The sequence below is a fragment of the Eremothecium cymbalariae genome, chromosome 6 (genome assembly GCF_000235365.1).
Source record: "Eremothecium cymbalariae DBVPG#7215 chromosome 6, complete sequence".
Classification (NCBI taxonomy): domain Eukaryota; kingdom Fungi; phylum Ascomycota; class Saccharomycetes; order Saccharomycetales; family Saccharomycetaceae; genus Eremothecium; species Eremothecium cymbalariae.
Window position 1 is genome coordinate 405373 of NC_016454.1, and position 18235 is coordinate 423607.

General features: G+C 42.1%; 11 protein-coding genes across 11 annotated transcripts; 8 read left to right on the plus strand and 3 right to left on the minus strand.

Moving 5' to 3' along the window:
- Positions 1–788: 788 nt before the first annotated feature.
- RIM101 (alkaline-responsive transcriptional regulator RIM101) lies at positions 789–2258 on the plus strand (the record flags this gene model as incomplete). The annotated part of the gene is made up of 1 exon (XM_003647367.1): positions 789–2258. The coding sequence occupies one exon, from the start codon at positions 789–791 to the stop codon at positions 2256–2258; it is 1470 nt and encodes a 489-aa protein (XP_003647415.1).
- Positions 2259–2601: 343 nt separating this feature from the next.
- Positions 2602–4503, plus strand: GRC3 (polynucleotide 5'-hydroxyl-kinase; the record flags this gene model as incomplete). Its single annotated transcript, XM_003647368.1, has 1 exon — positions 2602–4503. One exon carries the CDS (start codon positions 2602–2604, stop codon positions 4501–4503), a length of 1902 nt encoding a protein of 633 aa, XP_003647416.1.
- Positions 4504–4599: 96 nt separating this feature from the next.
- RIX7 (putative AAA family ATPase RIX7) lies at positions 4600–7116 on the minus strand (the record flags this gene model as incomplete). Its single annotated transcript, XM_003647369.1, has 1 exon — positions 4600–7116. One exon carries the CDS (start codon positions 7114–7116, stop codon positions 4600–4602), a length of 2517 nt encoding a protein of 838 aa, XP_003647417.1.
- A 346-nt stretch (positions 7117–7462) lies between these two features.
- IRC19 (Irc19p) lies at positions 7463–8071 on the plus strand (the record flags this gene model as incomplete). Its single annotated transcript, XM_003647370.1, has 1 exon — positions 7463–8071. The coding sequence occupies one exon, from the start codon at positions 7463–7465 to the stop codon at positions 8069–8071; it is 609 nt and encodes a 202-aa protein (XP_003647418.1).
- On the minus strand, positions 8066–10222 carry Ecym_6220 (uncharacterized protein; the record flags this gene model as incomplete). The annotated part of the gene is made up of 1 exon (XM_003647371.1): positions 8066–10222. One exon carries the CDS (start codon positions 10220–10222, stop codon positions 8066–8068), a length of 2157 nt encoding a protein of 718 aa, XP_003647419.1.
- A 536-nt stretch (positions 10223–10758) lies between these two features.
- Positions 10759–11718, plus strand: SNF6 (Snf6p; the record flags this gene model as incomplete). Its single annotated transcript, XM_003647372.1, has 1 exon — positions 10759–11718. One exon carries the CDS (start codon positions 10759–10761, stop codon positions 11716–11718), a length of 960 nt encoding a protein of 319 aa, XP_003647420.1.
- Positions 11719–11938: 220 nt separating this feature from the next.
- Positions 11939–12565, plus strand: GCG1 (gamma-glutamylcyclotransferase; the record flags this gene model as incomplete). The annotated part of the gene is made up of 1 exon (XM_003647373.1): positions 11939–12565. One exon carries the CDS (start codon positions 11939–11941, stop codon positions 12563–12565), a length of 627 nt encoding a protein of 208 aa, XP_003647421.1.
- Positions 12566–13069: 504 nt separating this feature from the next.
- Positions 13070–14410, plus strand: GDI1 (Gdi1p; the record flags this gene model as incomplete). Its single annotated transcript, XM_003647374.1, has 1 exon — positions 13070–14410. One exon carries the CDS (start codon positions 13070–13072, stop codon positions 14408–14410), a length of 1341 nt encoding a protein of 446 aa, XP_003647422.1.
- Positions 14411–14741: 331 nt separating this feature from the next.
- On the plus strand, positions 14742–15124 carry LSM2 (Sm-like protein LSM2; the record flags this gene model as incomplete). The annotated part of the gene is made up of 2 exons (XM_003647375.1): positions 14742–14795; positions 14891–15124. 2 exons carry the CDS (start codon positions 14742–14744, stop codon positions 15122–15124), a joined length of 288 nt encoding a protein of 95 aa, XP_003647423.1.
- Positions 15125–15224: 100 nt separating this feature from the next.
- Positions 15225–15653, minus strand: Ecym_6225 (uncharacterized protein; the record flags this gene model as incomplete). Its single annotated transcript, XM_003647376.1, has 1 exon — positions 15225–15653. One exon carries the CDS (start codon positions 15651–15653, stop codon positions 15225–15227), a length of 429 nt encoding a protein of 142 aa, XP_003647424.1.
- Positions 15654–16823: 1170 nt separating this feature from the next.
- ERG12 (mevalonate kinase) lies at positions 16824–18098 on the plus strand (the record flags this gene model as incomplete). The annotated part of the gene is made up of 1 exon (XM_003647377.1): positions 16824–18098. The coding sequence occupies one exon, from the start codon at positions 16824–16826 to the stop codon at positions 18096–18098; it is 1275 nt and encodes a 424-aa protein (XP_003647425.1).
- Positions 18099–18235: the final 137 nt, after the last annotated feature.

Below are 18235 nucleotides of genomic sequence, written 5' to 3' on the forward strand. Positions count from 1 at the left end.
CATCACCCTCTCATCATATCGGAATATGTATCCAGAGACCAAGACACCTCAGTTTCGTTTCTTTTAATACCCTGCAGATGACTGCAGCAACGCACAGAAAACGACGCACAAATGATCTTCGAGTTGAGATCCCCGACTGCATAAAATTAAGGCAAGCGGACTCGAAGACAAGGGCCTATTTCATTATAGGTTTATTTAGTTTTTGTAATACCGATGTTAACCCAAATACGCAAAAGCCACCGCGAGTAGTAGTAGGATGCGCAAGGTGAGCTAGAGAGTGAAAACATTGCAGGAATTTGTATTAATCGATGGTTTCGTTTTTAGTTCCGTTGTTAGACGTGGGGGCTTGGGGTTTTTGACGAAAGGGACGTTAATGTATTACTTCAATAAGCTCTGGTTTATTGGCTGTATATGATCTCATCATTATACGATAGTGAAATCCAAGTAGGCGAATTCGTGACTAAGATAGAGAGCCAAGCAACAATAAGATTATGAGTAGACAAGGTCTGTTAAGTGTCTATAGAGATTCTTATATTGTGTCGTTGATCAAATAGGGTAGATTTGCGGTGTACCTACATACCTACATGTATAAATATGAGTATATATACAGAGACACACATATATATATTAAACGTATATATGTGCAAAGGATTTTGTAGAGGAGGTGTTTTGGAATTTTTGGGGCGTAAATAAGTAAAGAAATAATATTAGTTGGGGGGATCGTTACATTTTTAAAGAACGAAAAGCTGAAATAACCAAGGTAGAGATATACAAAAAGGAAGGAAGGGATGTCACCTATCAACCATTTGTTAAATAGTGACCAGGAGATACCATCTCCAACGATGTCTAGTAACTCAGTCCAACGGTCTCCGATGTCTAGTGATGACGAGTTGTCGAGCTCGGGAGGCTCGGGTGATAGCAGTAGAAGCTTAGTGCAGGAACCGTCGTCTTTGGGCAGCAGTGGTACATTTCCAACGTCTCCAAGTGACACGTTGACAGACACAGAAGAGGAGGAGAGCCATAGTTTGGTTTGTAAATGGGATTCATGTGATGTGGAGTTCACGCATCCTGAGCTGCTGTACCAGCACTTGTGCCAGGACCATGTAGGGCGTAAGTCGCAGAAGAATTTGCAGTTGAACTGCCGGTGGGGTACTTGCAAGACTACTACGGTGAAGCGGGACCATATCACATCTCATTTGAGGGTTCACGTACCTCTGAAGCCGTTCAGTTGTTCAACGTGCACCCGGAGGTTCAAGAGACCGCAAGATTTGAAAAAGCATTTGAAAGTGCACATGGATGATGCTGTCAAGGGAAAGAGGGGTCCTAAAGTTGGTTCTAAGAGGGTCAAGAAGCCCAATAATGGTCAAACTGGCGTTAACTCGTCGCTCGATATGAACGTGAGGACTTTGCCATCGCTTTCCTTGGAAGGCTTTGTTCGTGAGAAAATCGGCGATTACTATCCTTACTACTCCCATCCAAGACTGCTCAACGATTCTATATCTAGGATAGTGCTGCCTCCTCCAACGACCAGCGTGACTAATACGCCGGCTAATAGACCGTTCAGCCCACTAAGCCAGACTAGAAATGCAGTCACGTACTTTACTGCTTTGTCAAATGATATGTCTAGACGGTCTCCGGCACATCTTCCTCAACAATATCATCAACAACAGCAACAGCAACAACAACAACAACAACAACATCATCATCATCATCACCACCAGCAGCACCAGATTGCACCCAGCCCTATACATATGTCAAATCCTCTACAAACGCAGGACAGAAACTTGATGCATCTTTCGGTATCGGAGCTGCCTCCATTGGGTACTGGTACGCACGCAACAAATAGCGTAGGTGCTTTCTCCAACCTACATAGCGGATACTCTAGTCCTCCTATTTTGGTTCCCCAACTGCCTGCTCTAAACAGGTTTTCTCAAGATCAGCCTCTATTTGCTGCTCGACAGACCTTCTCGTTGAACCAGAAGGCCTCCCTGGAGTCTTCTGACGCCACTAATGACGAAGACGAGGAATTTATAAGCAAATTGGAAGGCTTGTCACTCCTCAATCGGAACGATGACGACACACTGTTCGACGACCTACAGACGGTAAACATAATCAAAGACTATCTAACCTGTCTCTTGTTAGAGGAAGAATTGGACAATGAGTTCCCTGAAGAACAGAATGAAGAAATTATTGGTCTACCATATGATGAGGGGTTACGGCCTATTACTTTGCGCAAGTACCCTCAGGTCAAAGTTTAAAAGAATAATTAATATTTAGAAACATAGGAGGAAATGGGGTTGGAAAATCACAAAAAAATCACGCTTGCAGGGATATTGATTGTACAAGGTGCCACTAGTAACTAATATGTCGTTTTTATAAGGATCGTGTTCTGTTGTACATCTGTATATTGAGTTGCTTATAGTATATATGGATCGTTTTTAACGTATACACATTTACTGTATTTCTGTTTTTAGTTTTGATCTTTTGAACTTAACTCATCACGTTAGCTCACCTCATTGCACAACGTTAGTGTCTAATACAAGCTTTCTTGCATATTATAGCAAGTGTCTTAATCGCAGGGGCTTTAATCTCTTAGTTAGGATGTTGAATACTTCATCAACAGTACCTGTTTACGAAGATTCAGTGTCAGAATCGGAATCAGAAGGATCATTAGTTTCCGTAGAGCCATCTATAACAGCTCAGGAAACAATAAGCTCTTCAGCTAATGAAGAGTACGACTCAGATGAGTCTAATACTGGTAATGACGGCATAAATGGGTGTTCTGACAAAATATTTGTTGCTAGAGCTGGTGTGAACTTTTTCAATTTACCTCAGAATAATTCAATTATAATCTGTCTTCATAAATATGAACAGCTTATGATTTCAGGGACGTTTCAAGCTCAGATTATCAAGGGTGGAATAACTTACAATTCAGTACATTATAATGGTGGGCCCCAATTTCTTGAATTTTGGCATCCAATTTCTGATTCTATCCCCCCTATTGTCGCTTCATTCTATGCAGCTTGGGAAGAGCGTACATTCAATGGTGCTACAACAGTACCCTTAGAGACGATGAATGAGTATGAGTGCATAATAAGAGTGAAAAACGGACCAAATATTCACGATGTAAGCAAGTTCACACATGAACTGGCCAAGTTATGGACTGAAGAATACATTTCAACCCAGGGACAAACATTTAAAATACTGAATGAAAACGATGAGTCTGTTCGCAAACTGCTAATAAGCAAACAATGGTCAAAGACAATTGATGAGATGATGCTGCACCATATGAACTGTGAAGCAGATACACGCGTGCTGTGTATTGGAGGTAAGAAGAGCGGTAAAAGTACTTTACTAAGGCTTTTAATGCAGAAATTTCTTCATGGGTGCAGAGCAGCAAGCACCGATGAAAATAACACTTTACCTCATGACGCAGATATGGTTCACTATTTAGATATGGATCCAGGTCAACCGGAGTATTCTGCGCCCGATTCAATATCGTGGTGTAAAGTTACTTCAAAGTCATTATCGTTAGGCCAGCATCTGGCTCAGGGGAAAAGAGAAATGCTAAAAGAGATATATATAGGGTCGTCATCGCCGCAGTCATGGCCTGAAACCTATATTACATCTATGGAAAGCATTATCACTGCATGGGAAACAGAAAATTTGATGGGGACATCAGTATTAAATTTACCAGGTTGGGTTAAAGGATTTGGTATTAAAATCATAAATAAAGCTGTAGAGCTGTTCAAACCAACCCACATAGTGTTTTTGATACATGGAAATAAACCAATATCTAAGGAGATAATTGTCCCAGATATGTTCACAACGTCTCAAAGAGAGTTCTATCAACCTTTTATTTATAATATACCCCTGTTTCATTATCATCCAACCATCGGTCAGTCCTCTCAAGATCCACGTTTTCATGCTGCAAACATCAGACAATTTCGATTATTGGCATATCTTCATAGAAAACAGAACCTCTTATATGATCCAGAACCTCTTCTTAAATCTGCGCCTCTCCAAATATCGTTTGGAGTTGATGGCATCAAGGCCTTTCAATTTCTACAACACAGGTCGCAACAGTTTCACCCCGATGATATAGCAAATGTTTTACAAGGTTGCGTTGTAGGAATTTTCATTACACAAAGGCTACCAGAGGTTAAATTCCAGGGTCCCTTCCCAATGGCCAAAACTGCTGTTTATGCACCTGAAATGGAATTTATCACACTAGCTTTAATTCATTCGATAGACACTAAAAACAAGTTCATCAACATATACGTGCCTGGGCATAGACTAGAATACCTTCAAGCGGCCACTGGTCATTTTGTGCTAATTAGAGGCAATACAGATACTCCAATTGGCGAACTGTATCCATACGTCATATTTGGTTCGGCCAATGATGATGTTCCTTATATTAATTTTGGAAAAAAGAAGAAGCATGAACATGTGTGGAAAGTGCGGAAGAATATTAAGAGAAGAGGCCACTTTATTAAGTGTTAGGTTAAAAAACCTTTGAAGACTCTCCCCATCTCTTGTGATTAGAGACTTGAGATTTGTATTAAGTATGACGAATATATACAGACAACATTTATTCATTTATTCATTTAAAGTTGAGTTAGGTTCACCTTGTAGCTGAACTTCATCGTTCCAACCCATTCTCTTATTTAATCTCTCATACTTTAATCTATCCTTATCGCTAACCGACGGTTTGATTTTTCTAAGAGCTAATTGGAAGTCCTTCATAGTTACAACAACGTCTTCCGAGACTCCAACCGATAAATCCTCAAACTCTCTATCCAAATTGTTCTCTAACACAGAACCAATTTCATCAGATTTAAAGAAGTTTCTCTTTAATGCTAAAACAGAACTTTCTCTAACTAAAGATGCTAAATCTGCACCAGAGAAATTTCTACAACGCTCATCGCTCACAATAACACTTAAATCAATATTAGGCGCTAACGGTGTGCCATTGGATCTGATCAGTGTTTTTAAGATATCATGCTTTTCTGTGAGATCTGGAAGCTCTATGAATAGCGTCTTATCCAGTCTTCCAGGACGTAACATTGCTGGATCGATTATATCTGGCCTGTTAGTTGCCGCAATAACAAATATACCCCTTCTATCATTCAATCCATCCAATTCAGTCAGTAATGTGTTAACAACCCGCGAAGATGACTCTGATAGAGATGTGTCTCTCCTAGGTACCAGAGCATCTAGCTCATCAAAAAATATAACGCAAGGAACAGATGCACGTGCCCTGGTGAAAACTTGTCTGATGGCTCTTTCAGATTCACCAACATATTTGTTTAATAGTTCAGGACCTTTGATCGAAATAAAGTTTGCGCGTGATTCATTGGCTACTGCTTTGGCAATCAAAGTCTTACCACAACCCGGAGGTCCCCATAGTAGCACACCTGCCGGAGCGGAGATACCAACTTTCTCGTACAACTCTGGTCTTTTTATGGGTTGGACAATAGCCATGTTCAACTCCATACGGATCTTTGTAAGAGCACCGACATTAGTCCATGTTACATCAGGGACAGTAGCAAACCCTTCTCGCTTGGCCGTGGGCTGAATTGTTGGTAATGCCTTCAAAAAATCTTCATATTTAATTGTTAAAGTTTCCAATTGTTCTGCATTCAAAGGATCTGGGAAATTATTTAAGAAATGCTGCACTATGGATAGTGGTAGAGGGTCAATGAGATTTGCAGTATTTTTTAAGGCATCTTGTTCAATATCACCATCTATCTCCATCTCTTTGGCATCTGAATTCCCACCTGATATCGCAAATGTTCGAAAAATTCTCTTAATAGCACAGGTACCTGCTGCCGTCACCAAAGCTTTCAAGTCTGCACCAACAAACCCTGGGGTAAGTTTTGATAATTTTACAAAATCAATCTGACCATTAATTTTTAAGTTTGAAGTCATTTTTTTAAGTATATGCATCCTTGAAGCTTCATTAGGAACATTCAAACATATTTCTCTATCAAATCTTCCAGCACGTCTCAATGCAGCATCCAAAGAATCTGGTCTATTAGTCGCGCCAATAACAATAACAGGTTTACCATCTGTTTTATCAAATGAAAGTTCATCCATAGAAGTTAACAATTGTGCGACAATTCTCCTCTCCATCTCTCTTTGGGCACCTCCATCTCTCTTGGGTGCAATTGCGTCAATTTCATCAAAAAAGACGAGACATGGAGCCAAAGATTTAGCTTCATCAAACAAATCACGGATTTTCTTTTCACTTTCTCCAGACATCCCGCTTACCACAGAGGGTGCGGAAATGGAAATAAAAGGCACTTGAAGTTCACCAGCCAACGCATTTGCGATAGATGTTTTACCACATCCAGGGGGGCCATGAAATAGCACGCCACGAGGTGGCTCAATACCAGTTGATGCATATATTTCTGGATGTAAAATGGGTAACCCAATTAATTCCATTAATTGAGCAACCACATCATCCATTCCACCCAATGACGACAAGTCTGTTTGCGGTGGAGATCTATCCTCTCGAACCTTTTGCCTTTTAACTTTGCTACCACCATCCTTGGTTGAGCGTCTCTTAATCATAGATTGTTTGTTCGTGGAATCCGATGAACCATTGATTTCCTCTGTGGTCTTCGCCGTTGGCGGCGACACCGGCGTAATTTTCCATTGGCTGGTAATGTTCTTGTTCATTTCATTTGTATCCTGAACGATCATCATATTCTGCTTTTCTACATCAATGAGTTCAGATTCTCCAGATTCTCCAGATTCTTCGAGATCACCAATTTCATCATATTCTTCCTTAATGATTTGTTTTAATACACGATCAACAGTTTTCTCTAATATAACCTTCTTCACCCTTTGTAACGATAAATCCCGAGTTTGAACATAGCCCAAAACCTCGCCAAACTGAAGATCACGAGCTAAACAAATCTCAGGAAATTCATTTTTCAATTCATCTACCAAATCATCCTGATTTTCATCTTCTATCCCAACTGTTTTAACTCTAGAACGTTGTCTTTCCAATGATTTTTCATCTACGAGACGATATATCAACTCCATTATCTTGTTATCAAGTGACTGGGTTAAAGAACCCTTCTTCCCACTTGATCTAGCCTTAACCATTGGGCTAAATATGGATTCGTTACAACAGCTACAACTCAAAGAACAGTATTTTGTTGTCTTGCGATGAGATGCTTGAAATAAAGTGATGGGTGCCCTATGAATTGGAAAGTTTGAAAATATTTAGCTTTTAGATATATCGCTGCGTACGTTAATCATTAAAACGTCTTGACGTGCAACGGCAAAAGGATCCAAAGCTGCTAAGAAAGCTGGACCGTTGTGGTATCAGTTGCTGTAGTTGGTTGTGAGATTGGAAGTTTGCATACTTTTTAACGTTTGGTTTACACACGTTCCCATAGACAGTTTGTTTTATTGTTAAGGCTTTAAAGGTGCTCCGCAAATACTAGAGATGATAAAAGTAGGGCCGTTAATCACCACGCCTAAAGCCATAATGACCAAGGATTTCACATTGATTATTAATAAATCTCCCTATACGCTTCCTACTGACTTTCAAAAATACTCAAGAAGCGGAAAATTGAGGGTACTGTATCGACGTTTTATAAGATTAAGACCTTTTATCTCGCGACGTGCTATGATTAGAGGAAGCTATACTAATTATATTCGACATAAATTCCATGAAAATTATGAGTTAAAACGAGATATAGTGCTAAAATCAAGTGGGGGTAAGAGAATGCATGATTTAAGTGATATCGAGATGGGTTGTCGAACGTTAACATTTGTGCAAAAGGCGGTGTCACATGTCGATGGGGAAGGCGAAGACGGGATACATGGAGCATTGGCTCACGATAATTTAATATGCAAGAGGATTTTAAAGAACTTGTTGACAATCGAGTTTCATCGCGAGCGTTTAGAGTTTAGAAATGCCGTCGCTTATCGATATTTACGGTTGACATTTGAATACTTAGATCCTACATATAGGAACCTCAAATATGCATCATTAAGACATGCAGATACATCTATTATACATTTAAATGAATTATTGGGAACTAGGTTATAAAGTGGCATACCCGTAGGCATGTTGTTGGATATAGACGTTTGGATGTTGCGTATGCTTTTTGTTTTCTATGTTTTGAGGATAAGGTTGCTTTGGCGGCTCCACTATCCATGAATTGATAAAAGATTTGTCCATTATTGTAACGTTAATCTTTTTTAAATAATCACGTAGGATATCCAATGCATATGAGATAGATTTGTTGCCTTCTTTGTATGTAAACCGAATTAGACGATCAGTAGTTGTCACTATGATATTCATGGCAAGAAATGGAACAATAATTGAGTTCGAAAAACCTATGATATCTATTATAGGTGATGTGATAATTACCTCCAATTCTGCTCCAAAGGACTCAGATAATTTTCTGGCTGCAATAGTGGCCTGATTATCGTTCCCTCTTATTTCTAATAAGAAGCCCTCCTTTGGCTCTTGGAATGGGAACAACACATAAGTAGAAGTACGTCTTTCGATTGTACCAATGTTATCCACGAGGGATAGCTTGTCCTTTTCATTGTGATTTAACAGATATCTGTACTGGCCAGGAGTCAATTTTAATTGTACATTTGGCTGCATTTCGCTGTACTCCTGAGCTAGCTGATTTAACTCTTCCTTGGCAGGAATAATTTCATTACGATTTTTCGACGGACACCTAATGACAACGTTGTCATATCTAATATGAGCGAGCTTATTTTGAGGAAGCAGGAAACTGTTGGAAAACTGTATGAAGACATTATGCTTTCTCATAATAGTTTGGATTACAGAACCTCCGGTGCCTATCACAGGCCTGTGATAAGCTTCAGGAATGAAAAATGACTTTTCAGATGGCAATTCATCAGAGACCAGCTTCTGACCTGCAATCGCATTTTTGATATCGTTGGCAAACATAGTGAGGATCATGTTACCATGGCCGTTTTGTAAATCTAAGTTGATTGTGACATCGGTTGTGTCCATAATACGCGAAATTTTGCCGTTTTTCTTACCTGAAATAAAATCCTTATACGATGGGTCCAATTCCACAAAGTACTTCACCTGTAACGGAGTGCTCTGCATGTTTTTAGAAACCCAGTCTAGCACCTTTTCGAGCTTTTGTTGGTCGCCTACAAGAACAAAATTCCAGCGATTGTTCTCCACAAGTAGAGTTATGTTGTATTTTAGACATAAATCTAGTAAAAGCTCTGGTATTGGTTTTTCAATCGAGTTGTATTCCCCATCGTGAAATATTAATTGCAATTCTAAAACATCAGATAAAATCTCCATGGTAAATTCCTTCTTAACCAGCTCTAGTAGATGAGTTGATGACGACTGAAACTCAACCTCCTCCTTGGAAGGATTTAGATAGATGAATGTTTGATACTTCATCATCAAGTGAGTCAACTCCGTAGAATAGTTGGACGAAATATACTTTAGTTTTACCTGCGACACATTCTGAAGCTTCGAATAGTACAACTCCCCATCAATGGAACTTATCATGGAATTCAAGATCTCTTTCGCCTGAAGTACCAAAGAATGCACAGACCCAGATAAAAATATCTGCGGTTTTATCGCTGCCGCTGCAACACTGGTATTCGAAAGATTAGGCAAAAACACCTTTGTTTGGAAACTTGTCGAGATATTTTTCAAATTCAATGACTGCACACCGGCAATCATTGGAATAAAAGACAAAGACTGCAAGTCCACAAACTCCACAACATTCCCCTCATGCAGCTGCAACAGCACCGTCAATTGAACATGCGCAGTATTCAACGAATTCTTCTCCCCTATCAAATACCCATAATACATCGGCTTTTGTTCACTAGCCTTGATCGGATAGATCTTCGTCTTCGACAACACAAAGTCAACCCCACAAAGCTCCTCAGAACGAAACAACTCCGTCAATTCCTCACTCAACACATCCGTCAACGGCGTATTAACAGGAATACAAATCCCAGATATAGAAACCAACGTTCCTTCATCAATCTGATCCTTCTTCAACAAATAATGGTATTCAATAATATTCTCCTTAATAATCTCCCGTTTCGCCAAATACTGCTCCGCAGATGGAAGCCTAAAGATGCCATCCCCAGCCTCATCAAACTTCTTCCAATTATTTTGTGTATAAAAAATCGACCGCACCGGCTTCCTAAATACCTTCGTTCTTAACGGAATGTATTGGTCCATATCGTTTATCTTACAGCAATCCTCCTTATATCTCTACTCAATACTCAATATATCCCGATATATAACCGCTCAACAGCTCCAACACCCTATATTCCCACGAGTTATTCCTAATGATAACCTTGTGTTTTTGTTTTATCGTTTTTGTTTTCGGAAAGCCCGCGGCGGTTACCTTGTTGATTTTATTTAAACCAAGATCTAATAGAACAACAGGGAGTTTGGCGAAATGGAGGTGATCCATCGTTGCAGGCTGTTATCAGAGCATCGGAAGTTTGGAGTAGAGGTAGTGGCATGTGGGTGATAGGAGTTGACAGTTATTAAAGGTGGGAATTGCGGCGAGACCAGATTTATGATATGGAAAATCCAGACACCGCAGCTATCGTGAGGTTTTGCAATGTTTTAATTGGTGTTTTAAGCCTTTAATCATAGAAGAGGTGAAAGAATAAGGAAGTTTGACGGGAAAGAAGGTGGATATAGCTGAGACAAGAGCGTTATCGGCGCCGTCAGTTGGTATTTAAGGGTATTATATAATAGTGAATATGGCGAAGAGAGGTAGGAAGCCGTTGAACAGGGGCTGGAGGTTGCTGCAGCAGAATGGGCATCATGGACAAGGCCAGCATGGGACGGGTATGCACAGCCAGCAGGGGTCTGTACAGCAGAAGTTAGAGAAGCACAAGTCGCAGAGGCTGAATCCCGAGCAGATAGGGACGTCAGTTCATGATGAGAGTGATACTATATCGTTTCGGAACCATTTGCTGGCGAATTATATTTTGACGGCGGAGTGGATGGATGTGTTGACGACGCAGGCGGTGCCTGTTAGTAGGATCAGGAAACCCAGGATATATTCTGAGGAGACGAGGGTTGAGGCGATGAGACAGCAGCTTAGTGGGTGTTTGGAAGAGGTGGAGCAGCTGGAGCGGCGTCTGGAGAGTCACGCCAAGCAGGGGCTGTTTGGTGAACCGACACCTTTTCGCCAGTGTTGGAAGGAGCTTTCAAGGAACCCGTTTGACAAAGAGGTGCTAGACCGAGTCCAGGAGAAATATGAGAAGCATTTTGGGTTAACAATAAGGCCAGACACTACGGTGATATATCGCAATAGATTTAGCTATGCCGCTCATCTGGTGGGGAATAAAGCACCCGATAATTATTGGACCGAGCTGTATCCGCAATTAAAAGAACGTGAGCTACAGCTGCAGCGAGAACAACTAAAAAGAGAACGTCTTGAAAAGGAGCGTATCAAGATGGAAGAAGAGATGCTTAAAAAGCAGTTAGAGGAGGAGGAGGAACTTAAACGGAAGGAGCAGGAGGAACGCGAACGACAGCTGCAGTTGCAAATACAAAGCGATGCTGCAGTGCAACAGGCAACGGAACAACAAGAACAAGATGTTAACCCTGCAGGCAACCAGCTTCTGGACTCCATGTTTAATGACATAAATACAGAGCCGTTTAACACTGGCTTTGATGACGCCTTTGGCGGTTTAGATAGCGCATTCTTTTAAGAGCGTGTGCGATTCTTATGTAATTTTGTCACATAAAACCTGCTAGGAAAAGAATTGGGCGTAATCTTAATTCAACATAGATAAATCATTACACACCACAATCAAAACGCAAACAAGGTCTGCCACAAACGTCAGCACCTGTATAGTACTGAGACAAGACGTCACGCAACGTCAAGCGAACGACTTCATCGTGCCTAATATTTATTCTAGATTTGCACTGATGACTCAAGAGGAAGGTATCTGGGTGGTCGGCTACGGCTCGCTAATATACAAGCCTCCACCACACTCCACCTACTGTATCCCTGGCTTAATATATGGCTTCAAGAGGCGATTCTGGCAGAGCAGTTCTGATCATCGTGGCACCGTTGAGTCTCCTGGAAGAGTCGCAACTCTGGTACCGGATCCCAAGAGCAAGGTACTTGCTGTCTCCTACTACATCCCGCCAGATTTCGTCCCACAGGTCACAGAATATCTCAATGTGAGAGAGCAAGATGGTTACAAAGCTTGCACTGTGCTAACACACTTACACCCCCCACAAGACCTCCCTCTACTCGCTCAAGAGCGCCTAGACAAGCTGCCGATTGACGTCTCTACAGGTAAACATACTGTCGAATCAGTTGTGTACATTGGTACTGAAGATAATGGCTCATACATCGGCCCCGAGCCTATAATTGATACTGCACGTGTCATTGCCACCAATGTCGGTCCCAGTGGTTCCAACTATGATTACTTGAAGCTGCTCCATGACGCATTAAACCGCATGGCCGCCGCCATGCGTTGCAAACTATCAGATATTGAAGACACCTACCTTGACAACTTATTCGAAGCAGTGCAGCTCACGACATAAACACCCCCGCTGGGCCTGCTATCCCCCCTCAATGATCTCATTAGCTCCCCAACATACTGCCTACGTCCCGTGCAGTCACCAGCAGCAGGCCAACCCAAAGCCCGTTTCGCACACCATCACGCACACATGCGAACACAGACAACTGACTAAATAAGCAAAATAAAAACATCATACAGACCAATTGGCCCACTGCCATTGACATTGGATTGCGTATGACGTTGGCATTGGCACCTCCGTGTGTATTAGTATGGTATGTATCATTATTTACGTTGTGAGTATCACTGTTGTGGCAATGGGCACCGAAGGGGCCACCACCACATATCTGATTGCTTGCTCAATGGTGGATCTCCGTAACATTTAATAAAGGAGGGTTGTGTGTTAAATCAGTATATTCAAACAACGTTCCATCCCTTTTTAGATCCAAAAAGGCATAGGAGTAGCAGTGATCCAAGTATCACTCTTTAGATTAGTCAAGAAGGCACAAGTGTCAAATTTGTTACAGCAATGGACGAAGATTACGACGTTATTGTTCTAGGTACAGGGCTTACCGAATGTATATTGTCTGGGTTACTCTCTGTTGAGGGTAAGAAGGTTTTGCATATTGATAGGCAGGACCATTATGGTGGAGAATCAGCATCGGTAACCCTTTCTCAGCTTTATGGTAAGTTCAAGCAGAATCCATTGTCAAAGGAGGAAATTGAGGGTAGGTTTGGTCGGGACCGTGATTGGAACGTAGACTTGATACCCAAGTTCTTGATGGCGAATGGGGAATTGACGAACATTCTTGTGCACACGGATGTGACGAGGTATGTGGAGTTCAAGCAGGTGAGTGGGTCTTATGTGTATAACAAGGGTAAGGTTTACAAGGTTCCAGCAAATGAGATGGAAGCAATTTCATCGCCATTTATGGGCATATTTGAGAAGAGGAGGATGAAGAAGTTTCTTGAATGGATTGGAGATTATAAGGAAGACGACATAAAGACCCATCAGGGGTTGGATTTGGACAACAACACGATGGATGAGGTGTACTACAAGTTTGGTTTGGGGAGTAGCACGAAGGATTTCATTGGCCATGCCATGGCGTTGTGGACCAATGATGACTACCTTCAGCAACCAGCAAGACCGACTTTTGAGAGAATTGTCTTGTATGTGCAGAGTGTAGCCCGCTACGGCAAGTCTCCGTATCTCTACCCGTTATATGGTTTAGGTGAGCTCCCTCAAGGCTTTACTAGATTGTCTGCTGTCTTTGGTGGCACCTACATGTTGAACACACCTGTTGAAAAGGTGATGTATACGGAGGATGGCAAATTCCAAGGTATTCTAACTAAAGAAGGAACTGCCAGAGCGCCAGTGGTCATTGCGGATCCAACTTACTTTCCAGAGAAGTGCCAATCGACAGGACAAAAAGTGATCAGAGCCATTTGTATTTTGGATCACCCCGTGGCAAATACTTCGAATGCAGACTCGTGTCAAATAATCATCTCGCAATCTCAAGTGGGCAGAAAGAACGACATCTACATTGCCGTGGTATCCGACACTCATCACGTAGCCTCCAAGGGCCATTACTTGGCTATCGTATCAACCATAATCGAGACGGACAAACCTCATATTGAACTAGAGCCTGCCTTCAAGATTCTTGGCAACATTGAGGAACGTTTTATGGGTATTGCTGAGATTTTCGAACCTAAAGAAGACGGCTCAAAAGACAACATCTATTTGTCCAAGTCTTACGATGCTTCCTCACATTTTGAGTCCATGACAGATGATGTCAAGGACATCTACTTCAGGGTTACCGGACACCCATTAGTCTTGAAGAAAAGAGAAACGGTTGAATCCGAGCAGTGATCCCCCACCCACACCACTTCCCCCTGCCACCTTGTCCCGTTGATATCTCCTACAACCTATGTGTGAATTTCCTACTTTATTCGTTGATCGTTTTTAAACTATAACTTATAACTAGCACATATTTTTTTATCATAATTCAAAGCCCAGTACACACTAATTGCTCTGCCTCAGCTGTATAGGCACTGCAATGCCTTCCACTGCAGCTAAATCTTTCACCTGTAGGTTAGACTAATTGGCTTACTGCCAAAAAACCCGTGAAAAAAAACTTGAGCTTTTGGATTAAGACAAGCACCAACTTCAACAACCTAAAGAGACACAAAGCAAACAAATAATGCTATTCTTCTCCTTCCTCAAAACCTTAGTTGATCAAGAGGTTACAGTAGAAGTATGTGCCATAGACACCTTGAAAGGATTTTACACCCTACCCCTTTTTGACCTATTGTCACCCAGTTACTAACGAACTCTCCTCACCCTCTCCAGCTCAAAAATGACATTGAATTGAAAGGCACTCTGAAGTCTGTTGATCAGTTCCTAAACCTCAAACTGGATAACATATCTTGTAATAACAATGCAAAGTATCCCCATCTCTCCAGTGTACGCAACATATTCATTAGAGGTTCTACCGTGCGGTATGTGTACTTGAACAAAAGCATAGTGGACACAAATCTATTGCAGGATGCAGCGAGAAGAGAAGCCGTGAGTGAAAAGAAATAGATTACCAACCATATATGTATATATATATATATGCTTATTATATATCTGACTGCATGTACAATAGCTAATAACTGTTTGTCCGTTCAAACCAACTGCGGCGCTACCGAGACCCCAGATTCAATAACCGCTTTTCACATGCCCCTCGTGTGTGGCCAATCTCATGGCAGTATGAACATGCAATCTGGTTCTTCTTCTTTCGTTTCCCTTTGTTTTTCCTTTGCTCTGGCTGCCGCTGCCGCTCTACACCTTGTCCAGACGGTACTTCTTCGAGAGGAACCAACGCATAAGTCCGACCCTCCCGCTCTATCACCTGCAGGCCACCACCAAGAACCTCATCAAGTTTTGGAACATCCACTTTCGGATTGCCATCTCCACAGGACACCAGAAGAGACTCCGTGAGCTTCACTACATTTTGCAGCTTTTGCTCATACTGTGCCTTGACACGCTGCTGCTGCTGCTGCCTGTCCGCCAGCACCCGTAGAAGCACCTCCATAGAAGGGTTACCTACCACACTGCCTGAACTCTCCATCTTTGAAGGCGCTTTGACTTCCACTCATCGTCATAGCATTCGAAACAACCATGCCAAATAGCACTTGAAGCAAGCTACTATAATACAAAATCTTACTACGCTAGAGAGCCTACACCGAACACTGTCCGGAACTGTCCGGCCTATAGGTACCCTGCCTCACGCAATACAGAGTCCGGTACATTTTATTCCGGACACAATTGGACCGCTCTGCTGAGCTACCATACCACTATCCTCTTACTGAATATAATGCCGAACGCTGCCTTTTAGGAGCCACTCTTCTTCTGGTGCGCTGCAGCTTTTATGACAAGGAGAGCACGTGACTTAATAAAAATTAGCAGTGCTATATAAACACTTCTCTGAGTGTTAGTCTATAACTGTGACGGTTAGCTAAGTGGGAGCGTAGCCAATGAATTCTGGCCTGGTCTTCGAACGTGTTCGCGCGTTCGAACCTGCGGCTGGACAAGATTGCATTAAAGTGGCCTGTCGTTCTAGGCGGGCTGCGCTTCACGCTACTTAGAGGCCTCATCAGAGGCCATCGTGATCTATCTGGATCGACGTGTCCTGTTTATTATCGATTCTTGCGGGCCCGCGGTGTCTGGTGGTGAGAGAAGTCCACCACCGGCCCAGCAGTAATGGTTGGGCTCTAGGCTCTTTGCTCTCATCGCTGAAGGGGAGTTTAATCCAGCACAGCAAGAGCAGCCCGTGGGAAGGCGGGCGGGATGGCACGTCTCCAGTCCGGTGTTCCAATGGGTGTTGTCCGTTGGCTCCGTGGGTCACTCGGTAGATTCGAGCTTCGCAACCGCGGTTTTTTAGAGCGGTGATCGGAGATCACGTGATCCGGGTAGGACTTGTTTTATGTCACGTGCTTGAATTTTTTAATGGATTCCCGCAACAGAGTGGGGGAGTCGTTATCAATGCATGCCATGGTTGCCTTACTCAAAGCAAAAAGGCGTCATCAAGTGTATAGCAAGTGAAGACCGTAACATCAGCAACGTACTGTGTGGTTGTCGACTTAGACCGTTTGTTTAATTGATTTGTGGTGAAAAAACAAGTCGGCTTCTATACACAAGTTGCTAAGTCCAAGATATTTCGCCTCGTCTTGCAAACAACAAACAAGAAAACGAAGGCCACAAGACACATAAATTTATAATCAAAAACGTCATAGGGTCGATGACTATTATTTCTCCATCCGTTTTGCTACCGTTGGTCACTTCAGCTCCAGGGAAGGTTATCATTTTTGGTGAGCATGCGGCGGTTTACAATAGGGCAGCTATTGCCGCCAGTGTGTCATCGTTAAGAACATATCTTTTTGTTTCACAATGTCAGGATGAGGAAACTATTGGTATGGAGTTTCCAGATATTAAGTTTAGTTGTAAGTGGTCTCATAAGGAGTTGAGTTCTATCTCTAAGGAGGTGTTGAGTAAATGTTTTCATTCCAAGAACTTGCAGTCTGAGTTGACGGAATTTTTGGAGCAACCGTTATCGAAGTTGGATGATACATTGACACGCCATGCGGCGTTTTGCTTTCTATACTTATACATGTGTTTATGTCCTGATATGAAGGGGATCAAATTTATTATGAAGTCGACGTTGCCGATTGGTGCTGGTCTTGGGTCTAGTGCGTCTGTAGCAGTGTGTTTATCGTTGGCGATGGCCAAGCTCGGGGGCCATATTGGCCATGAATCGAATCGGCTAACAGCTGCAGAAAAAGCGTTTATTAATCAGTGGTCTCTCACGGGGGAGAAGTGTATACATGGGACTCCCTCTGGTATTGATAACGCAGTTGCGACGTACGGTAACGCAGTTCTTTTCCAACGGCAAAGTGATGGTTCTACGAGGTTTGAACCGATGAAAGACTTTCCGCAGATCCCAATGATTTTGACGAACACCAAGATTCCCAAATCTACAAAGGTTTTGGTTGCAAATGTGAGGAAGTTGGTAGAAAAGGATCCTTTGATTACTACGCCGATACTAGATGCCATGGAGCAGATTGCAAAAAAGGCCAGTAAAATACTTCCAGCAGTTGACACTGACACTCTGCTGTATGCGGAGTTGTTGGAGTTGGTTAGAATAAACCATGGACTCTTAGTTTCTCTTGGCGTGTCCCATCCTGGTTTGGAAGCAGTAAAGTGTCTGAGTGATAATATGAAAGTTGGGGCCACCAAGTTGACAGGTGCCGGTGGTGGTGGATGTGCATTGACTTTGTTAAATAAAGATATTGATTATCAGGAAATAGACCAATTCATAGACACGTTGTCTCAGCAATATGGATACGAGTCTTTCTCTACTGACCTGGGTGGGTTCGGATGCTGCTTCTTGTCTCGAGAAAGTATGCAGTCACGTTTGGAAGAAATAACAAGATTATTTGAAGAACCATCTACAGAACAGCAACTAACTGATATGCTACTACCTGGTAACTCATCTTTGATGTGGATACATCATTGAAAACAGTTTTCGTTGAATTTTGGTATATACTTTTTTGTTTAACCAATCTTAAAAAGTTTATTAATTTGGCTTTGAGAGCAACTAGATACACAAGACGGTGAGAAGTATATAATATTTATAATTCATCTCCCTTTAAT